This window comes from Rhagoletis pomonella, unplaced genomic scaffold, assembly GCF_013731165.1.
Source record: "Rhagoletis pomonella isolate Grant_MI unplaced genomic scaffold, Rhpom_1.0 Rhpom_scaffold_00013, whole genome shotgun sequence".
Taxonomy (NCBI): Eukaryota; Metazoa; Arthropoda; class Insecta; order Diptera; family Tephritidae; genus Rhagoletis; species Rhagoletis pomonella.
In genome coordinates this window covers 5,109,971-5,136,162 of record NW_023458567.1, presented here as the reverse complement: position 1 = coordinate 5,136,162, position 26,192 = coordinate 5,109,971, and the positions used below count along the sequence as shown (strand labels likewise).

Below are 26,192 nucleotides of genomic sequence, written 5' to 3'. Positions count from 1 at the left end.
AAATCAAAAACAGAACGCCAAAGTAAAATGTGTATGTATTTTTATGAGGCTGAACTGCTATTTTTAATAACCATTTGAAAATCTATACAATTCGACACACAAACCCATTTGTCCAAATTTTTAGTTTGTATACATTTAAACAAGGCTTAATGTTCATAATAGATGCGATAGTATACTGTTTTCGACCGCCACATACTGAAGGTGTTGTCAAACCTTAGCAGATAAACTCCTTCGCCGGGATATTTATGAGACCCAACATAAACCTCATTTTGACAATCCCGCCGATACATGGGCACTATTATTGATACCGGTGGCTTGATAACACTATTTTGTGCCAGTACTTCGCGCTCATTACTAACTGAGCCAGCTTCCAAGTCATCGTTCATTGATACAAGTTCATCATCAATTAACTCTTCGTCTTCATCATTTTCGCTTTCTGTGCCCTGTACTATCACCTCATTTGTTGTTGGCTTTGACCACTCGAAAAATAGCCCAAACGCAATGTCGTAGTTATCAGTGGCAAACTCAAAGAATATACATTTGCCAACTGAGATTGTAGGCACACGTACCTGCAAGCGATTCAATGTTTTAAAAACTGTGAAAATATTTAAAATAAAATGGTTTACCGTCACAACGTCACCGTGACCGACAGTGATAACACCATCGCCTTCGCCGGCAGATACCTCAGCTTTAAATGCTTTAATATCTGGTCGCGTCCACATTCTTGCAGGCTCTATTATCAAGTAGTCGTCTTGGCTTAAATCGTCTTGTTGCTGCTCATCGCTGCTGTGGTGATCCAAAGCATTAAACAATTCATTTGCATTACCAGTAGCGGCGGTTGTATCCTTTGATAAAAGGTGCTGTGTACCACCATCAACGGACTCACTGTTGTTATTCTTTTTGTGCATATGTAGTTGCTGCATATACTGGTGATAGTGCTCCTCTTGCAACTGACGTATGAGCACACCTTGCTGCTCTGGATTGCCAGGAAACTGCTTTTCAGCATAACTCTGTAAAGAATATTGAAGTGCATTCCAACTTTCTCTCTACCGAGTGATTTAGCATACCTTGAATTGCTGGAATGTTTGCCTGTTTAACGCATCCTGTAGCTGGCGCCGCTGCATTTCTTCTCTGTAGCCTTCCTCGAGCAACTCTTTTTGCTCACGTTCCCTCTTCTCTTTCTCCAACTTTTCCTCTTCCATACGTCGTAGTTCTGCTTTTAAATTTTCATCGCGATTTTGCTTTACTGCTTCTGTGTATGGACGAAAAGCCGTACACATATTATCTAATAAATCTATGAATCCTTCCATTGCTTGCTCTCTGCTAATATCGCCCAAAAGCTGCCAGTGCATATGTCGATCACGGCCAATGACATCGAGCACACCCAACTCTGGCGCATGGCTCGCATCGAACGGACCCATTGTGGCTTGTTGCTTGAACGCAATTAACTTCAAATTATCCTCATATGAAAGATGTATTGCTTTGCCAGAATTTTCTACAATTAAAAACATAAACGTGTGAGCAGCTGTTCAAGAGGACGTTTTGTCGCACCATATTCCCAAACAATAGTGGTTGGTGTGTTGTGCTTATAGGGCTTCTGTAACGAGAGTCTACTTACGCTTATAGAAACTTAGCGCCAATCGATAAAGCTCTACCAAAGGGAATCCCCATTTCTCCAACGCAGCGATCTCTTGATTGTTGTCCATATTGTATTACTTAAATACTTTTTTATATTATCGTCTTTTTGGTATTTTTAATTATGCTGACATGATTTGGATATAATAGAAAAATAATTTGGCCTGCAGTGTAAGGTCGGTGTTATGCAGACAAACTTTTGTTTGCCAAATTAAATGGCGGCTACTTAGTTTGCTCGGAGGTGGTTATGTCGAGTTTGGCACAGGGTTGCACGTTCATTATGGTTTTCATGGCTATTGCCAACACGAAATGAGAATTTCAGATGTACATAACGCGCACAATTAATATATTTTTTATGATATCGTATAGGCAATTAACTGTGCCCTAATCTTTGTAGCTCCTACAGCATAAATTCAGTTCTCTGGCTTTCGGTATCACGGCAATTTTTGTGTATAGCAACAATTGTGTAAAATTTTTGTATATGACAACACCGAATTTGCTGCAGTTTGACCAAACAAAATTAGTTTGCTGTGAGAGTCGCCAACTCGCTCTCTCCGAGTTTGCTGCAACAACAATTGCACGCAGTTTGCCAAACAAAATTTCTGCATAACACCGACCTAACAAAAAAAAACCTGTTCAAAATAGTCAGCTAGTGACAGCGCGACAAGTAACAAAAAAATAAACAGGTATTCACAATGGTTCCGAAATAACCCAGTTCATTAAAAAGTAGTAGCTGCAAAAAAGTAATGGCAATAAATATAAAAGTCCTTTGCATCGTTTATAAACCTTTATAAATATAAATAGTATTTAAATTATTACCACACAAAAGATGGTTGGATTAATGTTCTGGCGCATCGAATATACTGGCTAAATCCGCAGCTGTCTGTAGACGTTTAGCACTGACAGCTATCGTTATGTCAGCATGGCAACTCATGCACAGGTGCTGTTTGCTCTGAGTTGTCCATTCATTCGTCATTCGCCGTTTCGACTTGTTGTGTTTTGTGTTGTTGCATGCTACTTGCTTGTAAATAACCAAAAGAGACGAAGAAGAAGACTTTGTGCTGCAATTCCAAGAATTTGAAAATTTCAGTAGAATCACTACAATTACGCGAAGAAAATTGCTTTAAAAGTGTATAAACTGATGAAAAACTAAAATGAAATGTTGATCCTTTGGATGTGTGAGCAAAATGAAGTGAAAATTTGCTAAATATTATTAGCGTAAAGCAACAAAATTCGATTTCCCAGAAAGGTCAATTTCTACGAAAACGAATTTCCGAGAATTCGAATTGATCTGCGCTGCTGTACGTTGTGTTGTGTGTGTATGATCGTAGTGGAAGGACGCAGTGTAGATCACATACACAAGTGAAACTAAAAAGGGGGAAGTGTGTATTCGTAGTGCAAGTGCAAGAAGGCGCTGCATTTTTCCCCGAATTGGACTAATCGCTGGCTCTGCAATAAAACAGCAGAAGTAATTTGGTTGCTTTTGTATATCATATGAAATATTTGTACAATATATGCAACATGATGATTGCATTATTTCGATGCATTAGTACTGCAGCCGTTGGACTGTTGTGGTTAGCGCTATGCGCTGCAGCCTATCGTGATGAATTTGTTGGTGAAACGATACCCGCAAACGTTGAAATGAATGTAGGTGACAGCGTTAATATATCCTGTCTAATCAATCCCACCATTTTTTCTGGGGAAAATCCTTGCGAAATGTACTTCATAAATGAGCTCACAAGGAAACGCGTACCTGATGAGGACATTCTCATAATGAACTCTACCTACATTGTTTATATGCTACGCAATGCACCCGAACAATCTTCAAGGCTCCTATGTAAATGTGATAGGGATGCGATCATGGAAACCTACGTCTACGTAGGTACCTCTCCACGGGGTGTATCACAGTTTAATTGTCGCAGTTATGATTTCGAATATATGGTTTGTAATTTTACACAACCAGAAAATCCGGTACTTACACAGTACAACCTCACCTACTACATCCACTCGCCAGATTACGAAACACCTGCCTATTGTAATTTTGACATGAAACCGCTGGTCGTTTGTAATATAACCGCAGAGCACTCTTATCGCCCACAAATCGAAGAGTATCACTTTAAGGTGCACAGCAGCAATGCCTTGGGCAGCATTAAGCAAGAGTTCACCATAAACAATTTGAACGTTATGGTGCCAGCAAAACCAGGGCAGGACTTCCGTATTCTTAAATTAACCACAGACAGCATGGAAGCCACATGGAGCATGCCAAAATACGACTCATACACACCAAACAAACACAGAGGACTACAATGGGAGGTGTTGCTGCAGCCTGATGGCTTTCCAGCACGCAACACTAGTGCGCAAGTGCGTGTGGTACGCGTTGAACGCGGTTGTAAACTATTTGTAAGTGAGCTCCCTTACGCCTACTATTGGTATGAGTTGAGGCTACGGGTGAAGGTGCGTAATGCCGCCGCTAGTGAAGATATGTGGAGTCCAACATTTAGGTATCGTTTCCGTACACAACCGCGATTGCCAGATCGGCCACCGCGTACTGATAATGGAGGTTTCTATGTCAATCCATTGGAAACCGAAGTGCGTCTCTATTGGGAGCAGTTGGAAAAGTGGGAGGAGAATGGTGATAATTTCACATATGTTATACGAGCTGAGGCAAAGCCGGCAAATGGGCGAGCAAGGCAAGTGCATACATACATAAATGAAATAAAATTTACTTATGAGACCTACATATTCAAATGCATTGAATGGATATTTACCAATAGTAGTTGAAGCAAAATTGCAAAAATGTATACAGACATAAATATCTTAAATTAAAATACAAGGTAAAAGTATACATATAGAAACAAGTAATGTTTAAGCAAAAAACAAAACCGACTTCAACTCTCATATAAAAATTTTAGAGTGTCGTTAATTCCTTAATGATCGGATCTGAATGAAATTATCTCCGAGGTACCACCTTTAAAAAAAAAAATATAGAAATCGGTCCTCTACTTGACAAAAAACCAGTTACCTAATTTTGTTTCATCACGGGAGATATGTACATATGTATGTATGTGTCTGAGTCTCCTGAGGGACCGAAAATGATTGAAAATACAAATCTAACAGTAAGCATAAACCACAGAGGAACAACAATGAAAGAAATAAAATAAAAGGAATGTAAACAAATGGCGCACCTACACATGAAAGCTTTGTTGTGCGAATTAATTTGTTGATTCAAGTGAATTCATTCACAAATGTGTTCTTATCAATACTCCTTAAAGGCGGACTTTTCTGATTTGTTAGATATAATCTATATACATACATACATACATATACATAAATATATGCACATATGTATGTATGTATGTAGCGGTTACTGCCTCCGAATTTTAGATAATGATAACATTTAAAAAAAGTTCAAAATTGACATCGAAAAAAGCTACCTTTTATTTTATATTGTATAGTATTCATGATAAATTAAAGTACAATTTGTATTTATGTATATACACGCAACAAATTCTTCAAATAAGATTTAAAAAAAATTTATGCAGATATGTGAGTCCTACGAGTAGGTCAATGGCACTATAATAAGTTTTCTAAGAATGAGTGTATGAATGCACCTATAATTATTTATTTTTACATAGTATACTAATGCAAAAAAGTATTGGTAAACCGTCTGCCGTGCCACTCAGTCTGTGCCTTCCCAAGAATTAATTGTTTAAAAAATTACGAAATACGCATGTACGTTTGTATGTACATATTGTACATACATACATACATGCATACAGTCAATCAATAAAGTTTGCGTACAGAGAGTTTTTTGCGATACGGTCAAGTTTTTTTTTAAATATTTTATTTTTCGCCAATTTTTTATAAAAATATGATTAATTCTACAGCAGAAAACAAAAAAATCAGTGCCAATACATGTGCGCTATTAAAAAAAATTTACTACATATGCAGTTTCTTAGACTTATCCTTGTCGCCTATTTTCTCCATATAAAAAAATTGTCGAACATACACAACGATTTTAAAGCAAAAAAAAAAAAACAAAAACGACTTCAATGACCACCTGTGAGGTACCACCTTTCCTTTAAAAAAAAAAAAAGAATTACAGAAATCGGTTAACGTAGTCCAAAGTTATGCTGTAACATATGTTTGTACACAAAAAAAAAAATAAAAAATATTCCGACGAAGTGATAACCTTCTGCTTTTTGTGAAGTCGGTTAAAAATGAGACACCTTCAACAAAAAAAAAAAAATGCAAAACATCAATGGTAAGTTTTATCCACCTCAAACTTGCACTTTATTATGCTAAAATTGTGTAATTGAAACATCCAATATTTTAATGAAAATTTTGGGCTTTTTGTTGTGGAATTAACCATATCTTTTACAAAAAATTTGCGAAAAATAAAATATTTGAAACAAAGTTTCCCATAATTACAAAAAACTCTCTGTACCTAAACTTTAGTGATTGACTGTATTTATAAAAGTTGATCATTAGCGTGTTCGCTTGGTATTCTCGTTGATGTTCGTCTGATGATGTATAAATACATTCATATGCATAATCGGTTTCTGTTTAAATTGGCTAATTACTTGCCTAAGGCACTTTTGCACATCAACGAATGCGATTTCTAGGGAGGCACCCAAGTTGCGAAGTAAAATTAAAAAAAAAAACAGTTGCTTGTGTAAACCAATTTCTGGGAGCCAAGAGGCATATACGCTGCTATATACATACATATATAGTATATTTCAGCCAAATTTTAAATATACATATTAGGTTTAAGAGGAAAATGATTTTCGCGAAATTGCAATTTGTTACCAAAGCACGATTTGCGGTTATTTTAAGTGTTAAAAATATTTTCTTTACAATAATAATTCAGTGTATTTTTTTTTTTAAGTTTCAACTTAGCAATTGTTAAAATTGCATTAAAATTTAGTAGTGCTGAATTTTTTTAAATTGCTAATCAAAAGTTTAAAGTAAAGTGTATTCGCAACGGTATTGAAGAGCAGTAACTTTTTTTTTTTTAATTTAAAAATTTGAATGCGAAAAATTTTAATCAAATCAGCTCACAGAACCGACTGTCAGTGGAAGAGAGTTGTTTTTAGTGCAAAACCATGTCACATACATACATAAAAGGTTATCTAGTGTCGCTGTTCTTGCGCATTTTCACAACTGTTGTTCTAATTTCGGTAACCACTTAGATTTGTATCCGGCGGCCTAGGACTCCCACTTTAGCAGCACTCCCCAAAGGCCATTTGGGGGAGGTTTTAGGCCTATTTAGAATGACAACTGCTTTTGGGAGTACTTGAATTCCGGTAATACAAACGATGTAAATCAGTCTGTCTTGAAGTCTTTCTATTGAAACAGGCTTCAGGCTAAGCCGCCGTCAATAATCAAAAATCACCTTGTGCTCAATTTGCAATTGAAATATTTTTTTTTTTTTAATCTCGCTATATTAAGTGATTCCGAGTATCGCTTGCGTCTTATCACTCAACTGCTGTTGAACTTTGCCGCTTGATGTTAATAAATACAACATGTTGCACTGTTGGCTGTTCGAAATTCAGCAAATCAAATATAATAAAAAAATATGCATCTCCTAGTAAGAAAAATTAATTAAATAATTTTTTCTATAAGTGTGCTTGATGCGTTTGTATGCATGTCGCTAAACTTAATGAATTCTCAGAATTACAAAAATTCAACATAAAGAAAAAAACTAAATTTTCACTGCCCTTACAAATTACAGAGCAATACTGCCACGCCAACAAGAAGCTAGCTTTGCTGTTTTCGAATGGCGTTATGACCTACACTACATATTCGATATCAGTAGTCGCAATCATTTGGGGGAATCCTCTGCATCGAGTCGCATAACAATATATCCACAAACGAGTCGTTCGGCTAGGCAGCATACACCAAAATCCATACATAATGTCTATCATCAGACAAATCGCTCATACACGCTCACCTGGCTGCCGCCGGTGGTGCGTGAGGACCTTCAGAGTTACACCGTGTATTGGTGTTATTCTAAGCTAGCTATGCCTACAGATTGCAGAGTAAGTACATACAGATACATTTGTATTAATTTTTGCCCCTTCTATTTACTATCAAATTTTTTCTTTCTCCCATACAGGGCTCTATACATTTTCGTCAGGTAAGTCGCGATACTCATCGTTTCGCCACAGAACCACAAGTGGCCGAGCACGATCACTCGCTCACATTGGCCGTTTCGGCTAATTACCACCAATATAACACCGGCATGCATTGGACTTCATGCAGCGTGGACGTGAATGCTGATTTCGAGCCAATGGAGCCGGAGGTGCAGTCAATTTCTGCTACGGAATTGCGCGTACAATGGAGTTCGAAAACTGTTTGTCCCTCTATTTTGAGTGGTTACAATCTAACCTACTGTGAAGTGGCGAATTCACCCGATACCGACAGTATTACACCGCCGAGTGTCGAAAGTGGTTTATTCGAATCTTATACCAGCGGCAGGACTGTATCTGCCGACAAGGCACCATGCCGTGGGCCAGCCACCACAATTACCATCGATAAGAACTGGAACAAGTGTAATATAACAGGATTGAAGCCATACACGTTGTATCGCTTGGAGATGTTTATGTTTTCGAACCTTAAGGTGGGCAAGCCGAATGAACCGCTTGTGGTGCGTACCTTTGAGTCGGCACCGACACCACCACGTCAGCTACACGTGTCAAATCTGACAGATACGAGCGCCAGGATCAGCTGGCTGCCTCCAAGTCAGACCAATGGTTATATACGACAGTATATTGTAAAATTGAATAACAGAGAGTTTGTTGTTAATGCTTCAGCTGACAATGTCAGTGAAATTAGTTATGTGTTGACGAATCTCACCAGCTACACGGCATATAAGGCATTTGTCATTGCGGTTACAAGATACAATTCGGATCACAGCAATGATATACATTTTACAACGTACATGAGCGGTAAGTTTAAGTCCGAAAATTTGAATGTGAGAAGACATTTTTATTTTAAGATACAAGTTTATGAAAATATGAATAGCAAGGTGTCAAAAACAGTGTTTTTACGAAAATGTAAGTTTTACAGTAAACATGTTTTTCGGAAAGATCGGGTGTAGCAGTTTTAAGACTAAAGTCAACTAAACGCAGATTTTATTGTAGATTTCGACGGAATATACCTCTACCCATGATACAAAAAAGAAGGTAGTTCCATTTAATGACATTCGTTGTTGTTGATATCAAATTCATGCTACCTGATCACTAAAATAAATATTTTTTTTTTAAGCAGAATATTTTTTGGTAGTGGACCATGCGGGCATTCTTGGTTCATTTCCTGACTAATTTGATATACAAACAAGTATTTTTAGGTGTCGGACATGTTTTGAAATTAACCAAAAACTAAAATTTTTTAGTATGGAGATTTTTTACTTTACTCCATACTTCCCGCAGTGCTTTTTATCTTTGCTTAGACCATGCGGCTTTCAATATGTTTCCAAGCCAAATACCAAATCGAAAATCGGCTGCATTTCAGCGGTGGAAAATGATTTGGAAAATCGCGGCTTTTCAGTTTTTACGGATTTTGAGCAACACATCCCCTAAATCTGAATACATATATATCTTAACGATCATAATTTCAACCAAGCGGCATCCAATTTATATATCAGTATTTACATAAATTTGAATTATATTTTATTTCTCCATCTATCTCTTTCCTTAGCGCCATCCCAATTAGGCAGCTCTAAATTTTTTGACCGGAACAATGGAGAAGTGGAGCTCAGTTGGACACCTCCGAAGTCAGCTGGTGGCCGCCTGGATTTTTACGAGGTTGCCGTTACACAGCTGCGCGGTAATCATGTGGAGCGTCGGCGCATTAGCGTTGTCTTTGGCACTCGGTGCATATTGCGTGCGCCCACTTGTCCTGATCTCGATTATCAAACCAAAGTGGATGTGCGCGCCATTAATGCCGGTGTTATTGCCAACAATGAAGTGAATCCAAGTGATATTGAAGCATTTGGAACTCCCGCTCAAAACGATGCTGAATTAAGCGACTATGATGGCACCGACGACCTGGTTTGTACGGGTCCTGGTGACAGAGCGAGCATTGAACGCCAGAAAGCGCAACTAAAGCGCTACCTTAACAACGATGAGTATTTGCTGTACAAATCCGAGTGGTTTCCGGGTACTAGCTTTGGTTGCTCGCCACGTTCGCTGGGTAGAATTACTGCTATGACATTGATGATTGTGTGCACTTCGATCTTGTTGATGGCGCTCATGTTCTTTGCTACGAAGAAATGGAAAATGATGAGTGATATACATTGCTCGCTACCCCCAGCCTTGGATGCCTACCTTACAAAGGAGTTGCATGGCAACGCAAATGGCTGCGGCGGTGCTACGACCAATGGGGATGTGCGTGGAATTTTCGTAAATGATTTCTTCATGTCGACAACGGTGCGCAATGGCAGCTTACCGCCACTACATGGCAGCCACGAACGGTTGCACAATGAGGAGCACCATTTGTTGGGTGCGCTCAAACACGATTCGGGCTTCATAGGTGATGGTCTACTATTCGGAAGGAGCGTTAGCGCTGTGGCTACATCAGTAGCGGCGGATAATGAAGGTAGCGAGGAGAGTTTAGCCTATCGTGGAAGGGAGTACTTGAACTCGGAAAGTTCGGCGGATTCACTGATTGGTAGTACAAATAGCAGCGGCGGAGGTTTTGGCGAAGGTGATGCGCAGGATGTGGGCGCAAATGCAGTGCCATTGAAACGTATTGCGGAGGAGCCTTCAGGTTATGTGCAACCGCCTCAGGTACAAGCTGCTGCCAAGGGCGGCTACGTAACGCCGACGGATTTGAACGCTTGGACACAGCCAAAAGCGACTGCTAAAGCAACAGCTGTCCCCATAGACCGAATAGGAGCAGCTTCTGGCAACGATGGCTATATTCAAGCTGAAGTTTTGGCAGCTGGCGGAAAGCAAACTAATTTGGAAACGCCCTCGAAAGTGCTGGCAACCGGAGCAACTGCTGCTTTCGGCGGTTATGTTACACCAAACGAACTGACGACGTGGTCACAACAAAATCGGCCTGTAGCTGCTGATGCTGTAGAAGCCAACGCTTTGCACCCAACTTGCTTTAGTGGTTACATAAAGCCCACAGATTTGAGCACCCCCGATGCATGGCCAGAACAGGCAATGGAAACGGGAGAAAATGCACAGGATAGCGGCATTAAAAGTGATTACATAAAAGTAAATGATTTGCGCGACACTAGCGCCACTGTTTGGCCACAGCAGCAGCAAGAACAGCAGCAGGTGGTTGCAGCGCCCGCGCTCAACAGTGGCTATGTAACAGTGGACAGTTTAACAGCTTTGGCGTCCAAGGCGACAACAGCTGCCACGCCAGTTATGACCAGCGTCAACAGCATTAATAAAATGCAGGCAACGCCACCGTCGACAGCTGCTCTCAGTCCATCCACTAGCGGTTACGTACATCCAAACACTTTACAAAAAATGCTATTCTCAGCTCCAACGCCGCCAACAGCAGGCGGAAAGGCCATCAATTCACCATTTGGCGATACAAATCTCAGCGGCTATACCACGCTAGACGCGCTGGGCAAATTAACACCTCCGCAAGGCGCGCGCACAATGAATTTGCCGGCTGACCAAACAGCAGGCGGCAAACCCGGCCTCATCGGCTATGTAACGCAGCGCGAAATGAACGAATTCGGACAGCAGCAGCAACAGCAAATTCAGTAGGAAAGGCAGGGAAGGAAGGAAAAAAAGGTGTGGAAAAATACCGAGTGCATTTCTTATAGATTCTACCGCGTAAATTACAAAAAAGATTAGAAGCGCGGGCAATGAATCGGTTTTTTTTTTGTTCTATGAATTGCTGAGCGATTTTGCTTCTGCCCTCAAACTTAACCCCCTGAATGCTGGATTTTCACTAATAAGTTTCTTTTTAAACTTAAAAAATACTAATTAATTTTTTACGAAGGCTTAATGCGTACGCGATAGTATTAATATATGACATGATTTATGATTTGTAATTTTTATTACTAAGATTTTTTCAATAATAGTTTTAGTGCTAGTTTTTAAACGACTTTAAATGCATTTGACTGTAATGACTTCGATAATATTATAAAATTTAATTTTATGATTTTATGTCGATATACAAACAAAAAGGGCCCTATCTTAAATGTTTGTGTCTTTACGGTGTAGTTACAAAATTTTATAAAGACTAAATTTTCAATTTTGAATTTCTTGAAATGCTGGGCTTTGACAAACACTGAAATTTATTTATTGATGTAGATGTTTTTAAATTCGAGTAATCTACAAGCAAAATTTCGAAAGAAAATTAGTTGGGGTCTTTCTATATTATGGTAACGATATGTATGTATGTACATTGGCGGTCAAAAATGGATGAATGGTGTTTCGTTATTAATATTTACAATGTTTTTCAAACTAAAATTTTTTTATAAAAATATGGTTCATGCTTTAACAAAAACTATATAAATCTTTCAAACTTTATACAGAACTTAGAAAAATTCCACAAATTTGTATCTCAATTTCGAGCTTTTGAACCAGAATTTTTAGAAATATTAAAAATCAATGCGATTTTTTAGCCGCTCAAAGCTGACACTTATTTTACTAGAATTTTATAAGCATGTTAACTGCATACCCAAAAAATTTCTAAAAATTCTGGTCAAAAAGCTCGAAATTTAGATACAAATTGGTGGAATTTTTTTTGTATAAAGTTTGAAAGTGTGATTTATATAGTTTTTGTTAAAGCAAATTTTAGATTGAAAAATATTGTAAATATTAAAAACGAAACAACATTCATCCATTTTTGACCGCCACTGTATGTAGGTAGGTACTACCTTGTTTGTATTATTTTTAGCTGATTTTTTTTTATTAAGTTCATAAGTTCCATGATGCGTAAATGTCTATGTTAGACCTAGCAAGTTCAAGACCTTTTGTGAAATCTTACAAACTCAAGAATTTTCAAAAGCGATTGCAGGAGCAGTTACACCTTGCATTTAAAGGAAATTTCGAAGGCAGTTTTTAGTCCCGCAAATCGAGCTTTCCGATACTATTTTTGGTCTGTTTATACAGTGAATGCAGAAAGTTAAATTTTTAACTAAGTATGTTTATAACAAAATTACTGACGTGATAAATTTGTTAACAAGGCTAAAATGCGCTCAAAACAGCCACAAAATGTCTAATTGGTTAATAATTAAGTAGTTCATATCGGGAGAATACATTAAATGCAGGTATTTTTTTATATGTGATGCAATATTTTTATAATTTTATACAAATTCTCAAAAATCACGTCACACGGCACCATTCAATTTAATTGAAAGTTAATACTGCAAAAAGGACTTTCTGACTGTTTACATGGGAAAGTAGACTTTCAATTTGGTATTTTGACAGCAAAATGACTGAAAAAGCGCTTACATTGCCACGTCTAAAAGCACTATTACATATCATTTGCCCTCTGCTGGAAAAAGTGTCACGCACAGTGGGTTGTGACAGCATCTGCAGCTTTAGTTTGAAATGCCTTTTTGGTAACTAAAAACTTCGATTTTTTAGCAAAATTTTACATAAGCTTCTCTGGTGAATTTCGTTTAGATACGTATGTACATTATTTTGTAGCCTTTGTCTTTTTACATTTTTATTTTTTATATTTCTCAAATACAACAATGATAATAATAATTATACGTACCTATAATATTCATCACCATAGTAATCGTAATAAAAACAATAAAATATAAAAGATAAATGATAAAATAAAAAAATAAATATAATTTATAATTTGTAGTTTAATTTGCAGTGGGTTTTATTTCTCCACTAAAAAATATTTTGTTTTTTATTCCGTTAATTCTTTTTTGTGTATAAGACACTTTTGTGTTTATTTAATTTAGATCAAAATTTATATGACATTAACTTTTTGATTTTTCTCCTAATTTGATAAATTCGCACCTTTGTAACTATAAATTTTCGCCTAAATTTAAGTTTAAACTTTATTCTGTGCTTATCTAAAACAAAATTTTGATTAGAATAAAAATCTAATTTTAATGCTTTGATTATGGGTTTTTAAGGTCAATGTTTTATATAACGTAAAAAATTTGAACTTAATTTTTTTTTAATCCAGGTGCCGTAGCGGTTATTATGATCTTTATAATAAAAATCTAAATTTAACCGTTATAATTGTATTTCTATTTTCCCGTTCAAATTTAACCGTTATTTTATGATTTTTATTCTTTCGATCAAAAATAATCGTTATTGGATTTTTTTCGATAAATTACGGATCGTTATTTTTGATTTTTATTTTTCTTTTATCATATAACAATTATTTTCAGATTTCATTTTTTAGATCATAAAATACTTAAATCGGTCGTAACAACGTAGTCTCCATTATATCGGTTGAAAATGATCGAAAAAAATCAAAATTCAAAATAACGATTATTTTTGTTTGCCAAAAATACAAAATCACAAAATGATGATAAAATTTGGCCGAAAAAATAAAAGTAAAAAATATAACGTTTATTGATAAAAAAAATAAAAATAAAAACCAGCGATTTTAAAAAACCTTGCTATTAAACGGTTATCATCGGTACCTGTTTTAATCATATTTTATTTCTTAAATTTTTCCCACTACATTTTTATGGATTGAAAAAAAGTCATTTTAAAACTAAAAGCAAATAACAAAATAAAATAAATCTAAATAAAATAATAGAGATTTTTTCACTTTTCTATGTATGAATACATATCATTTTTTCACTATTTTTTAATATATATATATATATGTATGTATATTAATTCTCACATTAATTATTATTTTTTAAACTAATTAAAGTATATTTTTTAATTTTTGTTGTTGAAATCGACCCACTGCAACTATATATATTTAAAGCTCTTTTTTTTGCAATCGTCCCACTGTGTGCTATCCATACCGCCGAACTGCTTAAAATTTATTTATTTTAAGCTAACAGAAATATAATTTTATAAATTTAAGCAACAAATGAGATTAACTGTATGCATTCATACATAGAGCACACGTACAAATATGCAAATAAAGTGCTTCAGCTACTACGCGAATACAAAGAGTAAAATTTATATTTGAAAAATATATCAAAAAATAATACACGAAACAAAGCAGTCGAATCAAATAACAGCAGAATTAAAGAACAATAAAAAATGATACGGAAGAAAAATAAAACGAAAATTACAATAAAACGCATAAAGTAAAATAAAAAAGAAAATGAAAAAATAAAATAAAATATAAAAAAATAAAATAAATAGACGAAAAAAAGAAAATGAATTAAGAAGAAAATAATGAAATACAAAAGAAAAAATTTAAAAATTATATAATTTAATTAAAAAATAAGAAGTATAAATAAATGGAATTAAACATAAAAATAAAAGTAATGAATTAAAATACAATAAAAATAAAAAGCAATGATGATTAAAAAATTTGCGTAAAGAGGAGAAAACTCAAGTAATGAAAGAACAGGGTTAAATCATAGAAATACGTAGGTATATGTTGATAAGGCTGCTTCGTGCCGTTCATGTTTACCTATTAAATTCGATGTTGAATAAAATTTTCATTTAAAAAATGAGATAAAATTGTAAAATATTAAAAAATAATAATTTTTTCAAAATTCTGTTTGAAAATAAAAAGCATACAAAATAAAAAAAATAATTTTTTAATGTTACTAATTTAGGTTATATATTTTTGTTCGATTTTTATTGGTAGGCTATTTCGGTTATAAGAAACATCATGCATCTTTAAAATTATGTATAAGCTTAAAGTTTAAAAAAAAGATATTTATAATGAAAAAACCAATAATTCATTAAATAAAATAAATTTAGTTTTAAATCGGTAGTTCTTATAAGTTAAACAAAACCTATACTATTATTGCTCTAAATAGACGAATGCTTTATATAAACGGGACATGATTTACAAGTTTTTCTTTTTATTAAAAAGATTTAAAAACTTATTTTTTTCTGACGAAGCAATTAAAAGAAAAAAACAAGAATTTCTATTGGTATAGCTTTTACCGCTGAAAGAACGCTAATCAGCTGCTGCGTATCACAAAAACAAATACCGTCGTTGTATACGCAGCAACAGATGGCAGCTTTTGGCTCAAAGTTTTCACGGGTTTCTCGCAAAATTATCATGTTTGTTTGCGTTTTTATGCGGAATTTCATATCTATTATTGTTTTCATATAAATTCATGCTAGGTAGGCGTATGTATAAAATATTAAAGATGAATTGTAAAATTACTCGTATGTATATCTTTCAACGAGCGAGATTTTGTGTTCCACGAAAATACATATATGTATAGACTCAGCGCTTGCGAGCGTGTACTGCTTACTTATAAAACGTTCTTATGGACGCTTGACTAAAATAAAAGTTACTACTAAAATGAAACAACTGCAAAAAAGTATTAACTATTTACCTATTAATATAACAATTATATAAAAACAATATTGCGTATATACTTAATAACAACTACTTTCCTTTAAGAAATATTTCATAGGTCTCTAATTTAAGTTTATTTGTGCTTATTTCATTTTTTAAATTTAATAAGTAATAATGGCCTTATTTATAAAAAATAAAGTAGGTTTAAAGAGCTTTATAAATCGACGTTCTCATACATTTTTCAGTTTATAAACCTTTCTTAAAACTACTTTATTTTTTATGAATAAGGCCATAAGCCTATCAAATTTAAAAAATATATAAGTATGTATACGCCTTAAGGCATTTAATTAAAATAATTGTGTAATGTGTACCTACATATCGTCAACTGCAATGCGAGAGGCCGTAACTAACAAAAAGAAAATCCATAAATCCACGTACGTTTCGATTGATTATGTTGCATTGCATCGAAATACAAGAAAAATAAAATTTTGTTACGGCTTTTTGCATTTCAGGTGGCGATATGTATGTATGTGCATATGTTTTTCCTGCGTTATAATTATTGAAGTGGCGTTGGGGATGCTTTTAACGTCTAATTTTTTTATTTTTAATCTCTTTTCTTATTCCTTGTGGCCTTATGTTTTGCAAAAATAACAAAACAAAACAAAAAATAATAATAATATATAGTACTAAATAAACAGCTATGTATTTTATATAAATGTAATTTTTTTATTTCACTTTCAATTAGCAGTAAGATTGTAATATTTGTAACCTAAAAGAGATGAAACAATAAATACGTTTGGCTTATGTAGTATGTGTATAAAGAAAATTGTTTAATTTATGCTCACCCGAAATATAGGCAGACAAGTTGACACAACGTACGCGTTGCCATATCTCGCTATCAAAAAGTTATCTAAATTATTTTTAGGTAACAACAACTTCAAAAACAATCCATTTCCGTTATGTCTTCGCGCTTGTTATCTATATATCATTATTTTATTTTTTATTTTCAATAATTTTTGTAGATGGCAACACCAATTCAAAAACGTACCTGGATTAAAGCTTTCTCGAAAAATTATCGTAAATTTTTTATGGTTGCATAGGTATTATTTTAATTATACAGTGTTATCTGGCTGGAGTGAACACCCGATGCTACGAACACCTCGAAAGAGTGAACATGAAAAGTTTTCCATTGAGTACTCTATAGAGTGAACAATTTTGTGTCTTTGTAGAGTGAACCAAATTGAAAACCAATTCCTTCCAAATTCAAAACTGTAACGACAAATTTAATAACAAAAAGGTTAATCCCTTCGCCAGGCCGATCCCGTAAATCCCCGTATCAGGGATCTCAGCTCGGAGATTCGGCAACTAGTGAACGTACATAAGCGGAAGAAGTGGGAAGACCATCTGAAGACCTGTAACTTCGCCTCTGGTGTGAGCAAGCTTTGGTCAACCGTGAGGTGATTGTCCACCGGGGAAACCGTCCAACAAAGGAGAGTCTTCTCGCCCGATAGCTATATAGAACTATTCAAGTGACGCTACTAGAAGACAAACGGTGGGCTGCGAAATACCTGAGTGGTCGTCAGTGATCTTTAGAGACAAATCGAGCAAACCTAGGAAAATTAAAACAGCGAGTTCAACAGGGTGGCGCCCTTTCCCCACTACTGTTCAACATTTACATTTCTAAGCTCCCTCAACCACCAGAGGTAGTCTCGATTGTCTCTTATGGTGACGATTGCTTGGTAATGGTTATTTCACCGAGCTTTCTCGCTTCGTCACTGCACGGAGCCTAACCCTCTCCCCTAAGACAAAGAACAAAGAAACGTTGCTGGCAACGTACAAGGCAATTGGCCGCCCGGTTCTGAACTATGCAACGCCTGTGTGGTTATCGGGGACTAGTAGGACGCAGTGGATGAAACTGCAGACTTGCCAAAACACGGCACTCAGACAGCGACAGGATGCCTTCTGATGTTGCCGAAACATCACCTCCGCAACGAGGCCAATATGCTCCCGATTAAGGAGCTAAACACAATGCTCTGCAAGCAATGCCTAGTAGGGTGTCACCGTGTTAGGTACCCGAACAGACATCTGCTTGCGGAAGAACCCTCGCGACGGCACGTCAGAACGCATCTTTATGAACTGACGGACGAAGTCCGGGGGTTCAAAAAACTATCTCTGGACCCAACAGCCTACCGACAGTTATATAGACTCTCGATCTGTGTATGCCGTTATGGGCACGCAACCACCAGACGTGGACGAGACAGAGCTTCGTCTGCCTCGGGAGACTCGGACCCCATAGCCCAACTTCGATCTGGCTACTGCAGCAGGTTGAACTCATACTTGAGCAGAATAAATGCAGATGTGCCAAATGAATTGCCCGCATTCGGAGAGAAGCCCCATGACTCGCAGCATCTCTTCGCATACCCACTGAACCCCACCCTGCCAACGCCTCTGGCCTTATGGACAGATCCCATCGAGGCTGCACGCTTCCAGGGTCTACCGCTAATAGAGCTTGACGACAACGATAGAACAACAACAGGAAACATGTGTTGGCATTAGCTGAGGGAAAAGACGACATTTCAGAGTTCTTAAAAATTTAACTTCAAAAGACGTACTGCGCAATAAAATTGATTTTAAAGAACAAAAAACTCAATCTGGATATAGTGAACAATCTGCATTTTATGAACTGGTCTTGCATTAATTAGTTCACTCGACCCAGATAGCACTGTATATTTTTTTTAATAATACTGTAGTGTTTAATTTAAAATTTTTAGATTAAATTAGCATTAATAGGGCTAGGAATCTCATGCGCAAAAAATCTAAAATATGCGCACTTAATATGCAATTAAAATTCAAAAACATGCGCTATAAAAAGGCAAATATACAATTAAAAATGTTTTCCTAATATTTGATTGGCGGTACAAGAAAAAATAATACTATATTTTAACAAGAAAATAACGAAAACAATTAGTTTTATAATACAATGCATACAACAATTACAATCTTGTGTAAATAGAAACATTGACAGTTTAATACAGTGGCTCAGATTAATAAGTAGAAAAAAATTATTGGTAATTTTTTTTCAAGAGATGTTTAAACAGACATTTTTGCAAAATATACACTATCGACTAAATGCCATTTTAAAGGAAATTCCAAAGATAACTTAACCATTTCCATTAGAAGATGCCTAATAAAAACATGTATTTACTTGAGATTCCCAGCCCTAGTTATTAAATACTTTTTTTTTTAAATTCATGCTGAAATATTTAATATACTTCAGTTTTTAAAAACGTGGCAACTCCAATCAAAACTATTGTCCTACTAAAGCCTTTTCAAAGCCGATGCCTATTTTATCAACTTTTAGAAATTTGAAGTTTAAGGCCACCGCGAAAATCTATTTTTCGAGAAAGCAATAGAAACAAAATGTACAATTATTTTAGCCGCTTTTCATTGAAGGTCAATTTTGGGATATCTTTACGACCGATTACATTCAAAAAGCTCCGCTCCACTTTCATCAGCTTCGCTTCCCTCCGCATTGCGTTGTACGCAGGCGCTCGGGTTTGTGTGTGTACGCACGCTTAGAATTTTTTGGAGTATACCATTTTATGGTCCATTCAACTGTGGTGCAAGTTTAAACTGGCTAATAATTATCTTTGATTTTTTAAGATTCTTTTTGGAGAAGGTGTTGCGGTTTTTTGCATATAAAAATAAACTGTGTTATGGAAGCAGATGCGAAAAAAAATTAAAAAAATCAACGGTAACTATTAGTCACCTTAAACTTTCACATTATAATACTAAAACCGAATGGGCTATAAAACTCAAAAAAAAATAAATTAAAACTTCTGAGAAAAAAAGTTTGAAATTTGGAGGAAAATTTGTTGATTTTTTTTTTTAGTTTCCTACAAAGTTTTACAATACCATATTGAACTGCTATTGATATTACCGATACCATAAAATGTCTCGTAAAAAGATAGTGCAGAAATGTGTTGTTAATTAATATACTTGCTTCTATATTTTAGCCATTTTAGATTAAAAAAAGAAGTACCTTGTCACCTTGTGATTTTGTTACAGATCGCTAGCTTAAGAGTGAAAAGTTGCTAAGTCCACTTTTTATGAAAACTCATATTTTGATACGGGGGACTAGAGAAATTAAATTTGCATCGTAATTTTTTAGCCTACTTCACAAAAAGGAAGAAGAATCGTCGGATTTTTTATTTTTATGTATGTTATCGCCTAACTTTGGACCACGTTAACCGATTTCTATAATTCGTTTTTCCTTTAAAGGAAAGGTGTTACCTCACAGGTGGTCCCATTCTAATTTGGTTAAAATCCGATCATTGGTTCATGAAGAAATTGTATATGAGAATAGAAGTCAGTTTTGTTTTTTGGCTAAAAATTACTTATTTTTGCTTTGTTGTTGCTCCAAATTGACATAGTTTTAATTAAATTCAAAGTCATACTTTTTATTTTAAACACCTTGATTATATTTTATTCGTATGCGTATAGTATATGTATGTATATTGATATTTATTAGCTTAACAATTTGTTTTAATACTTAAACTAAAAAAAAAAATTTATGTAAAAATCGCAAACATATTTTTTCAACTTCAAAATTCGGGAATGTTTATTTTTAAAATAATTCTCTGCAGATTTTACATACCACACTTACGTACATATGTACTTTGCGCTGTGCATGCGTTTAACTAAATAATTTTTATATACCAAAAACATTTTGCTTGCAACAATTTATTAAGTCAAAATGCGCTCCAATAATTTTGGAAAGTTGTTTTTTTGCGCTGATCTAAAATACTTGTAGTTCCAAAGTTTGAATAAATTCATTGTGTTTTGTATCGAATAGTAGCTTATGTCGGGAAGCTGGCTGTAGTATAATGCGGCATTCCCTTTATTCTTTAAATGATAAGGAATTTTTTGATGAGACTTAATAAGAATATTGGCTTGCTAGTTCGAAACTATTTCTTGCACGCTTATTTGCCAAAAGTTCTTCAACGGCTCGGCGCCAGTGAGGCATTAAACTAAATCCAGCCTTTCGACACCAGCTTCTATTCCATACGAACACAGCATTTATCTATGTAGGTATGTCATTGATGAAATTTTAATATTTTAAAAATCTAACAGCAGTCTCCCGCCGTTTATGGCGAGCGTATGATGGCCTCGTAAGCGGCGAATATCATTGGCGCCACCTCCACCGAACGCGATTTCAGACTCAATGTCGCGTCCGGATTACCCGGCTGCAGCTTCAATTCGAGCAAAACCCAAATGTTATTTGTTAATTTTAGCGATTGATACAACATATCCTGTCCCTCGACATTACGCTTGGCTATGGTGAATACATTGTTGGTAGTCATTTTTGAGGCAATGCCATCGGTGGTGCCGATTACTCCGCTCAAGCTGTATTGCACCTCATTGGCGGCCGGTATCTCCTTCCAGGTGTTTAAGAATACGCGCTTATCCAACTGACCGTCCTCGGCAAAGAGTACATTGCCATGTACAAGGCAAGCAAAGTAGAAAATATCAATGTTGTTTTTGATTGCCACTTGCAGATTATTCAATGGCTCCATACGCTGTACGGGGCCATGTGTGCCTAACGGTAAAGTCGCCTCAGTGCTCTGATTCGGTGGCACCGGTGCCACCTGCATGGGCGAAGCGGGTATCAGCCCGAAGCTATTTTTGTTTAACTGTACAGCAAAACCACTCATGGGTTGCATTGCTTTGTTGGTGAGCGTCATATCCATGAAGATTTCGCCATTGCGGCGCGAGAATGTGCCCTGTATTTCGAGACCCTTACCCTTTTCAGCGGGCAACCAAATAATTTTCGGTATTTGCACGCCCACAGTGAGGGAGGCGCCAGATAGGCCGAATATGTCGCCGAGCAAGCTGGTGGCCCCACCAGCTGCAGGTTCTGCCGGACCACCGCCGAGCTGAAAATTTAAATAAATTTTCTTTATAAATAGCAGACAAATATTAAAGTTTGAAAGCTTACCAAAATATCCAAGCCGCCGCCGAGCAGATCTACATTGCTGGTAGTTGGTGCGGCCACGGGCATGGCGGGCGCATTAATGTCCATCGACAACAAATCGCCAATCAAAGATTCTTGATTCGGTATAACCATAGCTTCGCCACCAGCTTCTGGTTCGGCACTGCCTGCTGCTGGTGCGCGATTTGGTAGCGACTTTCGCACGCCAGCGCCGCGTCCCTCAACAAATGCGGTTGGTGGCTTGTGGTAGACACTCGCCAACGAACTAATGTGACAGATCAGCTCATCCAGCAGCGTTGGCTCCAACAAATCAGTTTCCTCTGAAATCAATGGCTTGTCAGCCAAGACCACTTCTTTGGCTGCAGCTGGATCAGTGGACAGCAAACGCCAGTATATAAAGCCACGGTCACGCAAATCAGGGTTGTCAGAGTCTTGTGTGGCCAGCGAGAGCACATGCTGTACGAGCTCCTGCGTGTCGGATGGCCGTTTCAAAAATAGTTTGACCACTGCAGTTAGCAGCTGCAGCTGCACTTGAGCATTCTCGTCTTGGAAACCTTCCAAAAAACTATCGAGCAACTCATCGGCGTTGTCAATGCGCTCAGCATATTCGCCAATAATCCAAACCATTGAAGCACGTGCCTCTGGCTCATCGAGTGTATCGAGATTCTCACACAATGTGCTGATGATGCTCTCATATTTGTTCGGGTACTTGCGGAAAATGTCCTTGATGACGACGATGGCCTCTTGTACCACATAGTTGACCTTAGTTTGGATTAAGTCGAGTAGCGTGGAAACGCAGCGCTCTGCGGAGGGCTCAACCTAAGTATATAAGGAAAAATTGTTTAAGCACAAATAATGTTCTCTTCTGTCCTAAAAATCACCTTAATAGCACAACGTCCAATGGCGCGAACGGCTTTTCGCACAAAGTCCACATCCACCTCAGTAGCGTACTCCTTCAACTCGCTCAACACCTGTGCAATGTTGGTTTGGTTTGCCAATCGGATCATAATGTCTAATTTTTCCAATTTTACATAAATTGGGTCATTGTATTTGACAAAGAACACTTTCATCTCATGCTTCAGAATATCTGGGCGCTTTTGTACAATCAAATTAATGTTGCGCAATGCAACATATTGCACCTCTGGTTCTGAGGAAAGCAGCGTAACCAGTGGTGGTGCCAATTTCTTGGTAAGTGTTGCACAGAAGTCGCTGTCACTTGAGAGCATCTCCAGCAACTTCATCAACACCTTTACGGCGCTTAAAACCACTGCTGCATTGGCATGTGCCAAGCGTGGCGTGATACGTTCGCAAATCGATTGAGCTTCACGCTCGTCTTTGGGACTGTAGTTGGCTAGTGAGTCGAGTATGAACACTTGTCCCCATTCGGTGCACTCATTAAGTGCTGTGAGTAGTTTATTGATGGTAACTGAGTTCATTTCGACTAGTGGCTGACCCGATTGGCTGGCCTCATTGATTTCGCTAAGTGCGGCAACAGCGTTAGCCACTACCATAGGGTTGGAATCAGAAAGCAAATCCTTAAGCTGGTCCAAGAATCCCTGATCCTCTACCTGAAGTTAGGAGTATGTAGGGCCAATTCGTGTTTACTTGATAAAAATAATTGAAGATTTATAAATTTACCATAGAAGATGAGATGTCGTATAACTTTGCAACACATACAGCAGCAGTTTTACGCACGTAAGGGTCCTCATCCTTCAAGCACTTGCGTAGTGGCTCACATAAATATTCAGTTATTTTGTCGACGCGTATGCAACCCATTGTGCGTACGGCCAGTGCGCGTATAAGCGGATTGGAGTCTTCACAATCCTAAGGAAGTGCAAGAGTGTTGATTCATGTGCGACTTGAGAATTTAGTTTTCATTAATTAAATACCTTTACAAAAGTATTAACAGCCATAATTGCCATATCCGGTTGGGATTTAGCGTAGTTCATCAAGTATAAATATACTAATTTCTTTAGCTCCAGATTATCCGTTTGCATGCAGTTCACCACGTCAGGGAATAGCGCCGATACATCTTTGCCCACAGTCATGCTGGCGATAACCTTTTTTGATAAATGGTTTACTAAGATATTTCAAAAACAAAACTGCTTGGTTTTTTTTTCTTAAACATACCTTTTTCACGGCTTCCTTTTTCTTTTCCTTTTTATCATTATTCAACTCCGATTTAAGCTCGAAGATTTCACCTTTCTTGGTGGTTGTAAAATACTTGGAGTCGGTCATTTTTTATGCACTCGTATCAACTGAAATAAAATGAACTTATTAGAGATGCAAATGGTAGTTGTTGTTGTTGGAATATCATGAAATGCTCCTGAAATGCCTGTAATTTGCCAGAATCTAATCTAGGTTCTTTCCGGCTAGCCTCACTCTTAATTGCTAATGCTAACAGCAGCTTTTGGTCTTCATCCCATATTGTCGTTTAATCAATATAGCCCGGCCCGCCTGCATAATTCGCGTATACAAAACGCTGTATTATGTGTCACTCAGCACCAACGGAGTATCACTTTTTCAACGAAGGGGCGTCAGCTCGGCAAGTTTTCTTGCTGTGTTTTCCACACATTTGAGGTGAATTTTTCATACTCTTTTCCATATATACAACGTTTAGTCATTAATTTACCATTTTTTGCACAAAAACTATGCTTTTACCTTGTTTTAGTGAATGAAATTACAATTTTTAACGTAGCGACGAAAACTTTCCAACAATGAAAAAATAATGATTTTTCGAGGTATGTTTATTGTGCATAGCGCGTGTCATTTCACACAGTGGGTGGAATATGTGTCGATAATTTTTGCAGTATATCGATTACGTAGTGCGCAACACAAAACGAAGGGAAAAGGAAACGTGGTTGAACGTGGTGGTGGAATTCAAAATTTAAAATAAAGTTAAAAGGAAATTGTACATTTTACATTGAAATGGTAAATAGTTTAATAAAATAATAGGTTTTTATCTGTTCCATCACATGAGAAAAGTATGCAAAATAGTACGCGGACTGAAAATTTGCAAAAACTTGCCAACTCGACGATTAGCTGATAGAAATTAGTTTTGTCTGTTTACAAATTATTCAGTAATTCGCCAGCAACTCTCCAGTAACTTAATTTCTGAGAATTCGCTCTCATAGAAAAAATATCCAAAAAAGTACGCGAACGCAAATCCCGTAATAATATGCAAGTTTTATGAGCCGCTGATAAATGGATTGTTTATTCGCTGCAAATTCCTAATAAAACAATATATATTATATTTAAATAAGTTTATTTTGCCAATTTCAACAATAAAAACCCATAAACAGTTACCTTATTAGTTTAAATTGCATTCAGCAACATGCGATCAGCTGTTTTTCGTACTGGCAAATTGTTACAAGTAAAAATTTGTCCAGTACAAATCCAGTAAAAACTTGCAACTTCAGCAACCTGATCCCCCGCTCTCCTCAGGTAAATAGTACTTGTTTTATTTTTACTCGTTTATATTGAATGAATGGCAAATTTGCTAGTTCCAAAAGAGGCACCGAAAATCCGATAAGGTCACAATAATACGTAATCTCTTAATCTTTGTTAATAAAGATCGGTGGATTTTGCGTTGCCTTAAACACACACAATGTTGTATTCCAAGTTTTGTGAAATGCTTGAGAAAAATGGCTATTAGAAGTTTTTTTCTCCTATAAATTTTGCAACTATGCTTACTTTCTTTATGGGCTTAAGGGCTTCCTCCAGCTCTCAAGAAAAAATTCATATAAAATGACGCACAAAAATGGAAAAGAAATTTTCTTCTATCAAAATTCTCAAATCAGTTTGCAGCTCTCAAGAAAAAAATGCTCTTATACAGAAATAATGAAAAATATTTCTTGTGATTTTTCTCGAGAGCTTGATTCCAAGCTTTATTCATGAAAATTAAAATAATTTTGAGTCGACCGACCAAAGATAATAGTTCCTGAAGATGCCTTCAGACTGAAGGCGAAATATCGACCAAAATAAAACTAAAAAGTAAATAAAACAGAAAAACATTTAATGTTTTATCTAACATACGGCCTATAGCTCAAAAATAAATTATTAAATTATACTAAACGGCCAATAAGCAACACAATCATTTTGAAAAGATGTAAAAAAGACCTTTCCATACAACTTGTTGATTTATGTATGTACCTATGTATAT

The 26,192-nt window shown here is 36.3% G+C and overlaps 3 protein-coding genes and 1 long non-coding RNA gene across 4 annotated transcripts in view; 2 read left to right on the top strand and 2 right to left on the bottom strand.

The window, feature by feature from the left end:
* The window catches only part of LOC118748596, a 165,234-nt gene that overhangs the window by 106,771 nt on the left and 32,271 nt on the right, over positions 1-26,192 (top strand). The window lies entirely within an intron of this gene.
* Positions 37-1,810, bottom strand: LOC118748589 (Golgi resident protein GCP60). The gene is made up of 4 exons (XM_036483132.1): positions 1,619-1,810; positions 1,068-1,495; positions 627-1,010; positions 37-569 (listed from the first exon to the last, which is right to left on the bottom strand). The coding sequence occupies exons 1-4, from the start codon at positions 1,704-1,706 to the stop codon at positions 147-149; spliced, it is 1,323 nt and encodes a 440-aa protein (XP_036339025.1). The 5' UTR covers positions 1,707-1,810; the 3' UTR covers positions 37-146.
* On the top strand, positions 2,508-12,065 carry LOC118748575 (cytokine receptor-like). Its single transcript, XM_036483109.1, has 4 exons — positions 2,508-4,325; positions 7,370-7,676; positions 7,754-8,585; positions 9,337-12,065. The coding sequence occupies exons 1-4, from the start codon at positions 3,130-3,132 to the stop codon at positions 11,367-11,369; spliced, it is 4,368 nt and encodes a 1,455-aa protein (XP_036339002.1). The 5' UTR covers positions 2,508-3,129; the 3' UTR covers positions 11,370-12,065.
* Positions 20,602-24,702, bottom strand: LOC118748579 (AP-1 complex subunit beta-1). Its single transcript, XM_036483115.1, has 7 exons — positions 24,692-24,702; positions 24,161-24,288; positions 23,920-24,090; positions 23,669-23,854; positions 22,912-23,598; positions 22,037-22,849; positions 20,602-21,974 (listed from the first exon to the last, which is right to left on the bottom strand). The coding sequence occupies exons 2-7, from the start codon at positions 24,266-24,268 to the stop codon at positions 21,186-21,188; spliced, it is 2,754 nt and encodes a 917-aa protein (XP_036339008.1). The 5' UTR covers positions 24,269-24,288; positions 24,692-24,702; the 3' UTR covers positions 20,602-21,185.